The sequence below is a fragment of the Lolium perenne genome, chromosome 5, assembly GCF_019359855.2.
Source record: "Lolium perenne isolate Kyuss_39 chromosome 5, Kyuss_2.0, whole genome shotgun sequence".
Taxonomy (NCBI): Eukaryota; Viridiplantae; Streptophyta; class Magnoliopsida; order Poales; family Poaceae; genus Lolium; species Lolium perenne.
In genome coordinates, this window is record NC_067248.2 from 238,468,986 (window position 1) to 238,482,015 (window position 13,030).

Genomic DNA, 13,030 nt, shown 5'->3' on the forward strand with positions numbered 1-13,030 from the left:
ACATTTGAAACTTTTAACGGCTTATCTTCTTAACACATAACATTTGATATAGTTATTTATGGCAATAAATAAATATGCATAATTCGGTTGTTGTTACCACTATAGGAGATGGGTACATCAGACCCAAATTAACGTTGCTGTGGATATATGCCTTATGTATCGGTTGTCCTGCATTTGTTGGCGCAGAATGTAGTGCAGATTATTGGCGGCATGCTGACCCTGCAGCCCTGGTAGCACGGACGCGGCTTGCCTGCGGCATCACTATGCGACCATCTGTGCGACTTTTCGTTGGTTTAGGATCGTACGGCTTCGCAGTTTTCCCATTCCCCGAGAGAAGAAAAAACGAAAACAAATCCGTATTTCATTGTCCTTCCCTTACTCGTTCGATACGTCCTCTTGATTCAACGTCCAAACATAAAGAACGGAGAGAGCAGGAGCGCCGCGCCCGGTTTGCACCTCCCGCCGCCCCCGTCGACTTGATTCTCTTCTCCGCTGGAGAGCTGCGACTGCTCGAAGGACATTGGGTTGATGGGTGGGGTGGGGAGGGAGGGCGTGGGAGTTGCCATTTGACGGAAATGGCCGGGCGGCAGAGCGGCGGAGGCCAGACTGGACCTGGAGACGACGGACCGACGGACTGGCAGCGAGTTGTTCCGGAACTGGAGGGCGAAGCCGCGCCGCGAACCCGGCTGCTTCCTCGCTGCAGCGGCATCGGCTGGTACTGGGGATGCATATGCCTCGTGAGATGGAGCTAGTGGTCGCTCGCCGCTGCCGCTGCCCGCTGGCCGAGCAGAGCGCGTCCGAGGGCAAGCTTTTGCAGGATAGCCAGAGTTGAGTAAACTGAGGCGGCGGAGTTTGCGAGACAAGGATCTCCAACATCATGCAGATGTGTTGGATTTGACCAGCCGCGGCCATTGATCTCTGCATCTGCGCTGGCATCGCCAAGGTCGTGGCCACCGATTCCATGACCTTGCTGCCATCCACGGTCACGTCCGCAGCCGTTCGTGGCAACTTCGCCATCAAGTTCGTGTTGCGTTTCGCCATCGATGTAGATTCTGTATGACGCCGACCTGGTACTTGCAGCCTCGGGGCTACAGACCTACGCCGTGGCCCTGCCTTCGTCTTTCCCCTGGACTGGGAGAAAATTTGCGATGCAAGATGGGCAGGGAGGATACAGAGACACGGATACGGTATATTGTTGTATTCTTATTTTTCTTTTCACGAGAAAACGAGCGAAGCGGGGCCACAGCACGGATAACCGTGCGATGCTTGAAGAGGGGCTCGGTCGCAAGGATGGTCGCATGGGAATGCCGCAGGCAAGCCGCGTCCTGGTAGCACAGGCAGAACTTGGAAATTATGGCAATCTGCTGCTGCTGACCAGGCAGCATCCTTCAACTCCATCTCCGTCCTCGTGACAGGGATGGCTTCTTCAGGGTAAGGGGTGAACGAAGACAACAGCTGTGCTGTGGTCAGTAATACTGCGAGACTGGGTGCGTGGCGTTGGGGCCTCTTATGTGAACTGGCTTTTTGATGGCAGAACCGACGTTTACCTTGAAATGTATTTTCAGAGCATAGTATTTTACTATTTTTTTTTCTTCGGTAGGCCACGGTTTCATAACATCGCGTCCTAGTCATGCAGAGTTTTTTTTTCGAAGGAATGATGCTCAAGTGGTGGTGTTCTGTAGCCATGTTGTTCATTCTGGACATAGCCCATGATGGTGGTGGTGCATCACTCACCGTGAAAACAAATTTGGATATTTAACTGATATCGCAACTCAACTGACAATAACTTCATGCATGATAACTTCCATACTGGTATTAACAAGATAAGCTGATCTGAACGGATGTCATATTTCAGTATGTTCGGTTTCAACTTTCAACAGCATAGGCCTTAGGTTATCTGCACAGCTCATTAATGTGAGAATTTACACTGCGATATCGCACAAGATCCAGGAGCCAGGGATGGTAGCCAACTTGGGGAAGACAAGGGTGGGTGGACTGCCACAAGGCTCTCATGAGAAGACAGCCAGCGATCCATGCCCATAAGATCATTGATTTCTCTGATCAGTTGGCACTGTTTGATCAAGAAGAAGATTGGGTGGGTGAACTGTCGCCAATAGACTTTTTCTTTAATTTCCTTTGTAAATGTTAGGTCTCTTCATTTTATTCAAACCTCCAAAATCCAATAAAACCCAAAGGAGAGTTGCTGTGTCCTAAAAAGTAGTGCAGGTGTAAACAAGCGTGCATAACTGTCAGCGACTCAGCGCTGAATTAAAAAGCTACTAAAAAAGACTTGCTAAGAAAGATATTTTCCCTAGAAGATCATTCCATTCAACAAACTAAATGGCGTCCGAAACAACAACAAAAAATAAATCTTCCCACATATTGCCGAACAATAATATACACCATGCATGAGACTTGATGTGTTGGTTCCTGCAGTGAGAGCACCCGAACTCGGGAAGGAGAAGCACGTGTATTGTGAGGCTAAATACTCGAATCTCAGACTACATAAACTTGTGATGATATGTGTTGGATAACTGTTGGTGTATCTGTTGGGCTGTCTTCTTGTTCTCTGTTGTGGCCCATCTGGCCCATCCCAGTCCTGACCTATATAAGGTGCTTCTATCTCTATAACCCTAAGCTGATAGAGTTCCTCCCTGTAGCCTCCTACCTCAGGTTAGGCCCTCACCTCTGCCCACATGGTATCAGAGCAAGGGGCAGTGAGGGCAACGACGGGAAGGACTGCCGATCTGGAAGCCTAGTCTGCTGTGGCAGCTAGGAGGAAGAGGAAGAGGAAGGAAGTAGGCTGTTGCGGTGGCTGGGAGGAAGAGGAAGGGAGCAGGCTGCTGCGGCGGCAAGGAGGAGAAGGTAGTGACGAGTAAGGAGATGAAGAAGGTATCCTGCGGGTAAGCCCTTTGGTGTTTCTGAGAGTTTAGTTTGGTGTCAAGCATGGGGGACAAAGGGGATTTGGCCAAGGCTCTGGAGAAGCTGGCAGAACTTATCACTACCAAAGGAGATGGAGGAGGAGGATATGCTCGAGGGGGAGCAATCGTTCCCCATACCAACATCGGTCAGAAACTTGAGCTGCCGACGAATGAAATCAAGTTGGAAGGAGTGGCCAACTATCTCCGGTGGTCAAGGAGGGCGCTGTTGATTTTGAACTCGAAAGGGTTGGATGAACGTGTGAGTGGTGAAGCTGCAGAACCAGCAGACAAGGCCAGCCCGGAATGGAAACAGTGGAATGCCATAAATTCTCTGATTGTGGCATGGTTGCTTAACTCTTTGGTTCCTAACATTGCTGCTTCTGTAGAGGCACTCACAAAAGCTTCAGAGGTATGGGACACCCTATCAAATCTATATTCTGGAAAGGGGAACATTATGTTGATTGCTGAGATTGAGGATAAAGTGCATGACTTGCAATAAGGAAACAAAATTGTGATGGCATATGTGGCTGAGTTGCAGCATCTTTGGGGAGATTTAGATCATGTTGATCCTCTGGAACTTGCCCATGGGGAATGTGTGAGTGCTGCTGCAAGCTGGATTGAACGTCGGCGAGTCATGAAGTTCTTGAAAGACCTTAATCAAGATTTTGAGGGGAGAAGGGCTGCTTTACTGCATCAAACCACTACCCCTTCTCTCAAAGAGGCCATTGCAGCTATGTCCAGAGAGGAAGTGCGTCTGAATATGACAAAGGGAAGCAATTTTGTCCCTCATCCGGCCTTCTACACTACCGAGAGACAAGAGATGAGAGACTGCTATACTTGTGGACAGAAGGGACACTTGAAGCATCAGTGTACCTCCTTTGCTACACCCAGTAGGGGGAGAGGAGGATACACACATGGCAGAGGAAGCTACAGAGGAAGAGGTGATGGCAGAGGTGGTGGACAACCATATGGACAGCAGTATGGAAGATGCGGTGGACAGCAGTATGGCAGAGGTGGTGGACAGCCATATGGACATTAGTATGGCAGAGGTGGTGGACAGGCATATGGACAACAGTATGGCAGGGGTGGTGGACAGCAGCACACTATATCACCCAAGGCACATATGGCAGCAACTTCAGAGCCAACTACCAGTACCTCTCAGGGACAATCAAAGCAAGGAGGACAAAATGAAGAAACCTTTGGGAACTTTGCTCACTATGTGTACAAAGATGAAGGTAACATTGATCGAGTTTCTATAGCCACTTATAATGCTAATTCAGATTGGATTCTTGATTCTGGAGCATCCAAACATGTTACTGGGAATATTAGTGAGTTCGACTCTTATACTCAGTATCCTCCCACACATAGAGGCACTATCCAAACAGCAGATGGCACAACACAATCTATAAAAGGGGAAGGGTCGGTGCAATGTACACCCAACATAAAATTGTCATCAGTTCTACATGTTCCTGCTTTTCCAGTAAATCTGCTATCTCTAAGTGCCCTGATTGATCAGCAGGACTACCGTATAATAGTTGATAGATATATGTGTTTAATTTAGGAAAGGGAGAGCAGCAAGAAGATTGGGACTGCAACCAGGCATAGAGGTCTTTGGCACATAGATCGTGACAAGATGGGGCATGATGCTAGTTCCGTGTTTGCTGCGATTGTTGGAGGAAAGGAGAGTATGGCACTTGTTCATCATTGTCGAATGGGCCACATGGCGTTTGATAAAATGTTTCGAGTTTTTCCTGATGTAATGAATGGAGTGGACAAAACCAAATTATGTTGTGATGCCTGCGAATATGCTAAGCATACGAGAACCTCTTATGTTAGTAGAGGGATCAGAAGTGTATCCCCATTTGTGTTAGTGCACTCTGATGTATGGACGTGTCCTGTTGTGTTAGTAAGTGGAATGAAGTACTTTGTGACTTTTATTGACTGCTATTCCAGAATGACATGGATTTATCTTATGCGTCACAAAGATGAAGTGTTCACTTGTTTTCAGAGTTTTTGTGCCTATGTGAAAAACCAATTCAATGTTCAGGTGCAAGTGATCAGAACTGATAATGGTACTGAATATATCAACAAACCTTTTGCTGATTTCTTATCTTCGCAAGGTATACTCAAGGTTTAAAATAGCGCGTTATTTCTCCGCTAATACCACGCAATAGCATATTTGGAGGGTCTACGCTAAATTTTAGTAATTTTGCTTGCTACGTCGCTATTTGTGAAATAGCATGATATATCGTGTTAAAACTTCATAGCGTTAGCGCGCTATTTTTTCAATCTAAGTTGCTTTCACTTTTTCGTGGTGATGAACTACAATATGTTGGTTCCTTTTCTAGATTAGAACTTAATATCGCTAATGCTGATGATTCTTATAAAGAATTTATATTATGTTGTTGCCTTGTGGAATACTGATGTTAGCCTTCTAAAAAATTAGAGATCTATTTGTTGTATGTGGTTATGTATGTATGATTCAGTCATTTTTTGGACTAAATATCCAACCTTTTTAGCGAAATGCTTTAGTTTTAGACTATATTTAATATTTTTTCAAAACGCTATTTGAAATATAGCACGAAATTAGCACGGTATAGCGTCCATAGCGTTTGATGGAGGCCAACGCTATTTCATTTAGCACGCTATTTTAAACCTTGGGTATACTGCACCAGACTTCATGTCCTGACACTCCTCCCCAGAATGGAGTTGCTGAGCGGAAGAATAGGCACATTCTTGAAGTTGCTCGATCTCTTATGTTTACCATGAATGTTCCCAAATTCTTATGGAGTGAGGCAGTTATGACTGCTACGTATTTGATCAACAGAATGCCTTCAAAGATTCTAGGTATGCAGTCTCCTTGCCAACTCCTTCTAAATAACAATGACTTCATTGTACCACCCAAACTCTTTGGCTGTACATGTTTTGTAAGGAATCACAGATCATCGGTTGGTAAGCTAGATCATCGGGCTATCAAATGTATCTTTATTGGCTATTCCTCCAGACAGAAGGGTTACAAGTGTTGGAGTCCCACTGACAGAAGGACATTTGTAAGCATGGATGTTACGTTTCGCGAGACAGAACCATTTTATGACGGTGAGAGTGATCTTAGTGGCTTGTTCCAGGGGCTTGACCATCTTGGTGATGCTCAAGAGGGGGAGCAGCAGCAAGGTGGTGAGATCAGGAGCAGCAAGGTGGTGACCAATAGCAACATCAACAATTTCCTATTGTTGCGGAGATTCCTGCAATTCTTGGTACACCTACACCACCTATACCCATACCACCACAAAGATGGCTGCAGAATCCACTTGTGTACTCTAGAAGACAAGTACAAAGGGAACAAGTAGCTAGATGCATTGGAGGAGCTACAAGACCAGGGGCAGGGGGAGCAACCCATTGGACCTGAAAATCAAGGAATCACAAGTGTAGATTCTGCTGGAGAGAATCAATCTCAGACTGAGTCTAATAATAGCCTAGACTTGCCAATTTCAATAAGGAAAGGGGTAAGGAAAGTTGGGCCCCCAAAGCGGCTGAGTTATGATGACTATGACGTAGGAAATTATATTTCTTACGAGGCTTTGTCACCCTCTTTTCGGGCTTTTGTTGCTTCACTGCAAACTATATTTGTTCCTAAGGATTGGAAGGCAGCCAGGTTGGACCCGAGATGGTGCAATGCTATGGTGGAAGAATTAGAGGCCTTGAAGAAAAATAAAACATGGGAGTTGACAGATCTCCATAAAGGAAAGAATACAGTAGGCTGTAAGTGGATCTATTCTGTAAAACAAAATGCAGAAGGAAAAGTGGAGAGATATAAGGCAAGACTTGTGGCAAGAGGATATAGTCAGACTTATGGCATTGACTATGATGAGACGTTTGCACCAGTGGCAAAAATGAGCACTGTCAGAATATTGATCTCTTGTGCAGCAAATTTCGGATGGCCTTGCATCAACTTGATGTCAAAAATGCATTTCTACATGGTGATCTTCAAGAGGAGGTGTATATGGAGATGCCACCAGGATTTGTCAGACCTCAAACTAAAGGGAAGGTATGTAGACTAAAGAAATCTCTATATGGTCTCAAACAATCTCCACGGGCCTGGTTTGATAGGTTTAGACAAGTGGTGTGTGGCATGGGGTATGGTCAATGCAATGGAGACCATACCTTATTTTACAGACATTCTGAGCAGAAAATCACTATCCTTGTTGTGTATGTTGATGATATTATTATCACGGGAGATGATGATGTTGAAATCGCAAAACTGAAAGGATGCTTGAGTCAAGCCTTTGAGGTGAAAGATTTGGGAAAACTTAAATACTTCCTTGGAATAGAAGTTGTACGATCGTCAAAGGGGATATCACTATCTCAAAGAAAGTATACATTGGATCTCTTAGATGATATGGGCATGCTGGGGTGCCGAGTGGCTTCAAGCCCTATCGACCAAAATAATAAAATCACAGCAGAGTCTGGAGAACCCATAGACAAGGAGAAATATCAAAGACTTGTTGGAAGACTAATATACTTATGCCACACAAGACCAGACATATCATTTGCAGTGAGTGTAGTAAGTCGCTAGATGCATGATCCGAGGGATGGACACTTGGAAGCAGCTCAAAGAATCCTGAGATACTTGAAGGGCACTCCGGGAAAAGGATTGTGGTTTAAAAGTAATGGACACCTAAATGTAGATGGATATTGTGATGCAGATTGGGCTAGCTGCTTAGATGATCGAAGATCAACCTCAGGGTATTGTGTTTTTGTTGGAGGAAATTTGGTGTCATGAAGAACTAAGAAACAATCTGTTGTCTTGAAATCAACAGCCGAAGCAGAGTACAGAGCTATGTCACAGGGCCTGGGTGAAATATTGTGGGTACGAAACCTTCTAAGAGAGCTAAAAAATTTAAGGCAAGGAAACTTGAAAGTGTGGTGTGATAATATGTCTGCCATAAACATAGCAAACAACCCTGTCCAGCATGAGCGAACTAAACATGTGGAGATAGACAGATTCTTTATTAAAGAAAAGATTGATGCAGGGATTATCTCATTGGCTTATGTGAGATCAGAACAACAAGTGGTAGACTGTTTAACAAAAGGACTAGGATCAAAGGAGTGTAATCTTGCATGTGCCAAGATGGGGATGATTGACATTTATCACCCATCTTGAGGGGGAGTGTTGGATAACTGTTGGTGTATCTGTTGGGCTGTCTTCTTGTTCTCTGTTGTGGCACATCTGGCCCAGCCCAGTCCTGACCTATATAAGGTGCTTCTATCTCTGTAACCCTAAGCTGAGAGAGTTCCTCCCTGCAGCCTCCTTCTACCTCAGGTTAGGCCCTCACCTCTGCCCACAATATGAAAAATAATAATACTTACATCGATCTATCAAGGAGATCTCTTCAGCTTTACAAAATGGTGACGATCGATCTAGCAGCAAAGCGCTAATCCAGGACGCGCTAGCAGCAACTTCTGGTATTTTGGGCATGAGTCACAAGGCGGGAGACCGCCAAGGAAAGCTGCCCAGTCTAGTTGCTAGCTACCTTTCGAGCAACGCATTTTATTTAGTCATCCTCAGCTTTAGACAGTGTCAATTCGGGGCGTCAAAGAGCCAATCGCTTCCCCATGGCAAGTGCCTTTATTTTAGAACTTACTTATTTCCACATGCCAATTCTTTTCTGCAATTCTGCTTTCGCATGCTTTATTACGCTAGTTACTAAAAGCTTGATCACGACATGACATGAGCAAAGGTTCTTCACTGTCAATTGCAAGCTCAGTTTCTGACTAAAGTACATTTGATGCTCTCGACAAGTTCCATGCCTCGGAAACCAAAACCAGCTTCTCTCATCACATCATCTCAGTGACCTAGCTACCCCTTTTCAGGCCTTAGGCATCACAGCTCCCTCTCAGCAACAAAGATGATGATCGCCAAGGCCCCCATGCTCATAAAGAAGGCCGTTGTGATGTGCAAGAGCAAACCGGCGTGTTCGCGGCCAGGCTCCTCCTGCTCGCCTCCCTCCAGAGCCGTAGGATGGCCGCTGTTGCCGCCATTTCTCACAAGATCCACACCTTTGTTGTAGCCGACCGGCAAAGAGTAGACTGCCAGGGGAATCTCGTGATGCGCAAGGTTGAGAATAGACAGGCCGTCGTCCATGGTGTGGACATGGCCGCCGATCTCTCGCATCAATTGGCTCTGTTCGACCAGGAAAGTGGTCATGGTGGTTGCCATGACTGGACACTGCACCCCATATTCAGTAACGATGAATATTGCTATATCCAGGAGTGCGATGACGAAGACGATGGTGATGTGCTACTCAATGCGTGCCATGATGACGACGAGCCATCGGTCATGGATGTAATCAGGATCAACCGAGAGATAGAGGGGTTGGAGTTCAACATGGAGGAGGAGATTGACCAGGCTGCCGATATATTCATCAGGAGGTTCCCGCAGCAGTTGAGCAAGAGCTTTTAGTGGGTCTTTTTTTCCACATGCATGTGTCGAATCCTTGCAACGGCCAGGGACGTGTTGTCTTTTTTGTTGAGGCACCCACAAATTAGATTTTTTCGAAAATCAATACGGGTAGGAATTGATATTGAGCACACAAATGATCTTTTACCGAACGCTGATTTTTGGAGCTCGAGCTACACATAGCCCGCTTTTTGAACCATTCAAAATTGACATTTTGAAGTTCCAAAAAAAATCGACCAAAAAATCTAGCTGTAGAAAATAAATGTACTCTATCAACTTGAAAAAGTGTCAACTCAAAATACCCTTTATTTTGGGCTGCATAAAAATACCAAAATATGACATCTAAAGTAGTGAAAGTGCAAAAATTAAATTCTCAATATTCTTTTATATTTCGTATTTTTGTTAAGCCCATAATGTAAGTCATTTCGCTTCAGATTTTGTGCGTTGATAGAGTACATGATTGTGTATATTTATAATTGTTTTTGCAGAAATTTTTGAAATTCTAAAATTGTGTTTTCCAATTTTGAAAAATACTAAGCTATGTAGCTCGAGCTCCAAAGAGAATTTCCGTTGTTTTAGTCCTTTTCTGATGAACAATTTTGTCAAAGATCTAAGACCTGCAGATTTCAGATCCATATATCCACTGTTGGAATCGAGTTTTGTACCCATTGTCCTTATAGGCTCATACTTCCCGAGTATATTTGTCGGGCACATGGTAGATACAATTATCTAAGACATTATATCTTTACCAACTTTTTTAATCAGAAAAACGGTCGAGAGGAGACCTACCGTTCAGAGATGCTATCAAAGTAGGAAATTTAGCCAAGTTATAATGCTAAATTAAGATAAAGCAACCCCGATCATATTGTTTATTCGTCCTTGTAGCCAAGGACATTGAGCGAGAAAGTCTTATCAGATGTACCCCTTCATGCGAGGGAGACTTGGGCGATTAGGCTTCCTGCCTCCCATCCGTGGCGCCCCTGATCTCCCTCGCCTCATGTGGCCTTAGAGCCATGGAGGGGGCTCATTTTTTGATGTTTTCCTTAGTATACTTATGGTTTGTGTCCTATCGACGAAGGTGTGACGGTGACCAGTCTCTGAAGATGGAATAAAATCCTCCTAATCTAGCGTCGCCACTGGGTGTGTGGAGGTTCTTTCGAGCGGATCTCACCGGATTTGGTTGGTGTTCCATCTACGCTTCTCGTCACCTCGTTTGCTGGTTCTTTGGGGACTTAACACAATATGGTATCCCGATTGTCTATCACAACAAGCTCTATTACGATAAATTTTGCTTGGCTCCAATAAAAGAGGAGCGATGATGATGGCGCGCCTTCATCTCGTTCAATTGCTTGTAGTCATCGCTAGGTGATCCAAGGACTTGTTCTTGTAAAAAGAAAGAATGATTGCTACAAGTTCTTTTATAGTTTATCTCCCACATCCAAGTAATAGAAGGTTAATTCTAGATAAAATTAACGAGTCAGAGCTGTAAAATAATGTACCAGAGTCCAGAGGTGTACAAAACTTTGCGCTTCGGTCAGGGCTAACTTAAAAAAATAAGACAACTATTATGAAGAAATGTATTTTCCCTTGCAGTTTCCATCCAAGCTCAACGACGAACAATTAATTGGGCAAGTAAATCTCAAGTGACTTATAGTGGATCCAGGACGAATCACCACATTCAGATGGTCCAGATACCGTGCAATGACTTGATGCGTCGTTACCACAGTGAGCGCACGGGAACTACGTGCAGTGCAAGGTTAAATACTCCATGTGACAACGTCTCCAACTCCAGCTCCATGATGGTGTTGTGATTTATGAGAACATGAAAAATAATGGAGAAACCCACCGATCTACCACGGAGATCGCTTCTCCTTTCTGCGTGTTGACGAGCAAGCAGCAAAGCGCACATAGAAGCAAAGCTAAGCAGATCCCACGGCAACACAAAGCAGCGGAGAAAGAACAGACACGCGCTATGGTTTTTCGGGCATGAATCACACGGCCGGAGACCGCCAAAAAAAGCTGCTCGGTTTGGTCCCAAAGCTAGCTTTCAACAAAAATAATTTTGTTAAGCTATCATCAGCTTTAGATAGTGGCAATTTTGTATCCAAAGAGCCAATCACCTCCCTGTGGTAGGAGCCTTTTCTGACCTACTCATGTATTTCTTTCTTTTAGTGCTCAGAACACATGCCATTTGTTTTTCTCCAATGCTGCATTCACATGCTTTGCGAGGGACCAAAAGTTTCATCACGACATGCCATGAGCAAAGGTGGTTGCGCGTTTAATTCCACGCTCAGCTTCTGACTATAAGTACACTCTTGGAGCCTCAGGACAAGTTCCATGCCTCAGAAACCAAAACAAGCTTCTCTCATCGCAGTGAACTACCCCGTTTCAAACCTGAGCCAACTGCTTGGCCACCTCCATCTCTCAGCAACAAACATGAAGATGGGAAAGACCCCCATGCTCCTGAAGAAGGCAACTTCGATGTGCAAGAGCAAGACTAGCTTGCTCGCGGACAGGTTCCTCGTCCTCGCCACGCTCCAACGACGCAGGATGGCCGCGGTCGCCATGATCTCCAACAAGATCCACACGCTCATTGTGGCCGACCGGGAGAGAGGGAGTTGCCACAAGGCTGTTGCAATGCGCAAGGTTGAGAGTAGACAGGCCATCGTCCATGGTGGTGACATGGCCGCTAATTTCTCTCATCAGTTGGCCATGTTCGATCAAGAGGATGGTCATGGTGGCTTCCCTGACTGGACATTCATGCATCCGCTCTTCAACGATGACATGGACGAGAACTGCTGCTACACTGATGATGTAGATCTGTTACTCGATGCTTGCGATGCTGGCAACGATGAACCTTCAGTGATGGAGGCAATCAGGAGCAGCAAAGAGGTAGAGGGGTTGGAGTTCAACGTGGAGCAGGACATTGACCGGGCTGCCGACATCTTCATCAAGAGGTTCCGGCAGCAGATGAACCATGACTTTTAATTAGTGGTCTTGCATGGATGTACCATATCCTTGCACGGCCTAGGTGGTCCTTTTTGTTAGCACGCCCACAAGTTAGATGATATTTTGTAGGAATAGGCCTAGCTAGGTGGGCCATGGGGGCACTCCGCTGCATATTTTTGAAGGAATGCCACCTGGCATTTTTGTTTAACTGATAACAATGTTACATCAGGAATTACATGAGATAAAATTGTTAGGATGATCTCCACCCGTTCGAGTCCAACGGCTCGACGTAACCCTTGACCGCGCCCTGATCGGGGGCGCCCAACCGCATCTGGTTGGTGGGCCCCTGTCGCCTGCGGAATAAAGAGAGGTGGTGGTCGGTGGCACTCAGCACGAGGTGATCTGGAGATGCCACTCGCCCCACTTACAGACCCACCGATTAGGGTTTGCGCAGTGCCGACGGGATGCTCCGCCGCCACCACTCCCTCACGGATCCGCCGCCGTCACCACGTCAACGTCGACGGGTTCGTCCTCCTCCAAGTGACAAGGTAAATGCTCACAGTTCCTCTCCTACCCGGCAATGATCTAGCCTATATGATCCCAGCAATATAAACATTGGTATCAGAGCCAGGTTCTAGGTTGTAGATCTTGTGTTTCCGGGTAGATTAGATGAACAGATACCCTAACCCTAGATCCCCACCGC

General features: G+C 45.6%; 1 protein-coding gene across 1 annotated transcript; it reads left to right on the plus strand.

Annotated features, from left to right (window-relative positions):
- The first annotated feature begins 11,723 nt into the window (after positions 1 to 11,723).
- Positions 11,724 to 12,580, plus strand: LOC127302375 (uncharacterized). The gene has a single exon (XM_051332820.2). It carries the CDS (start codon positions 11,815 to 11,817, stop codon positions 12,364 to 12,366), a length of 552 nt encoding a protein of 183 aa, XP_051188780.2. The 5' UTR covers positions 11,724 to 11,814; the 3' UTR covers positions 12,367 to 12,580.
- Positions 12,581 to 13,030: the final 450 nt, after the last annotated feature.

Coding starts and splice junctions, on each gene's coding strand:
- LOC127302375 (XM_051332820.2), top strand. CDS start 11,815: ATGAAGATGGGAAAGACCCCCATGCTCCTGAAGAAGGCAACTTCGATG.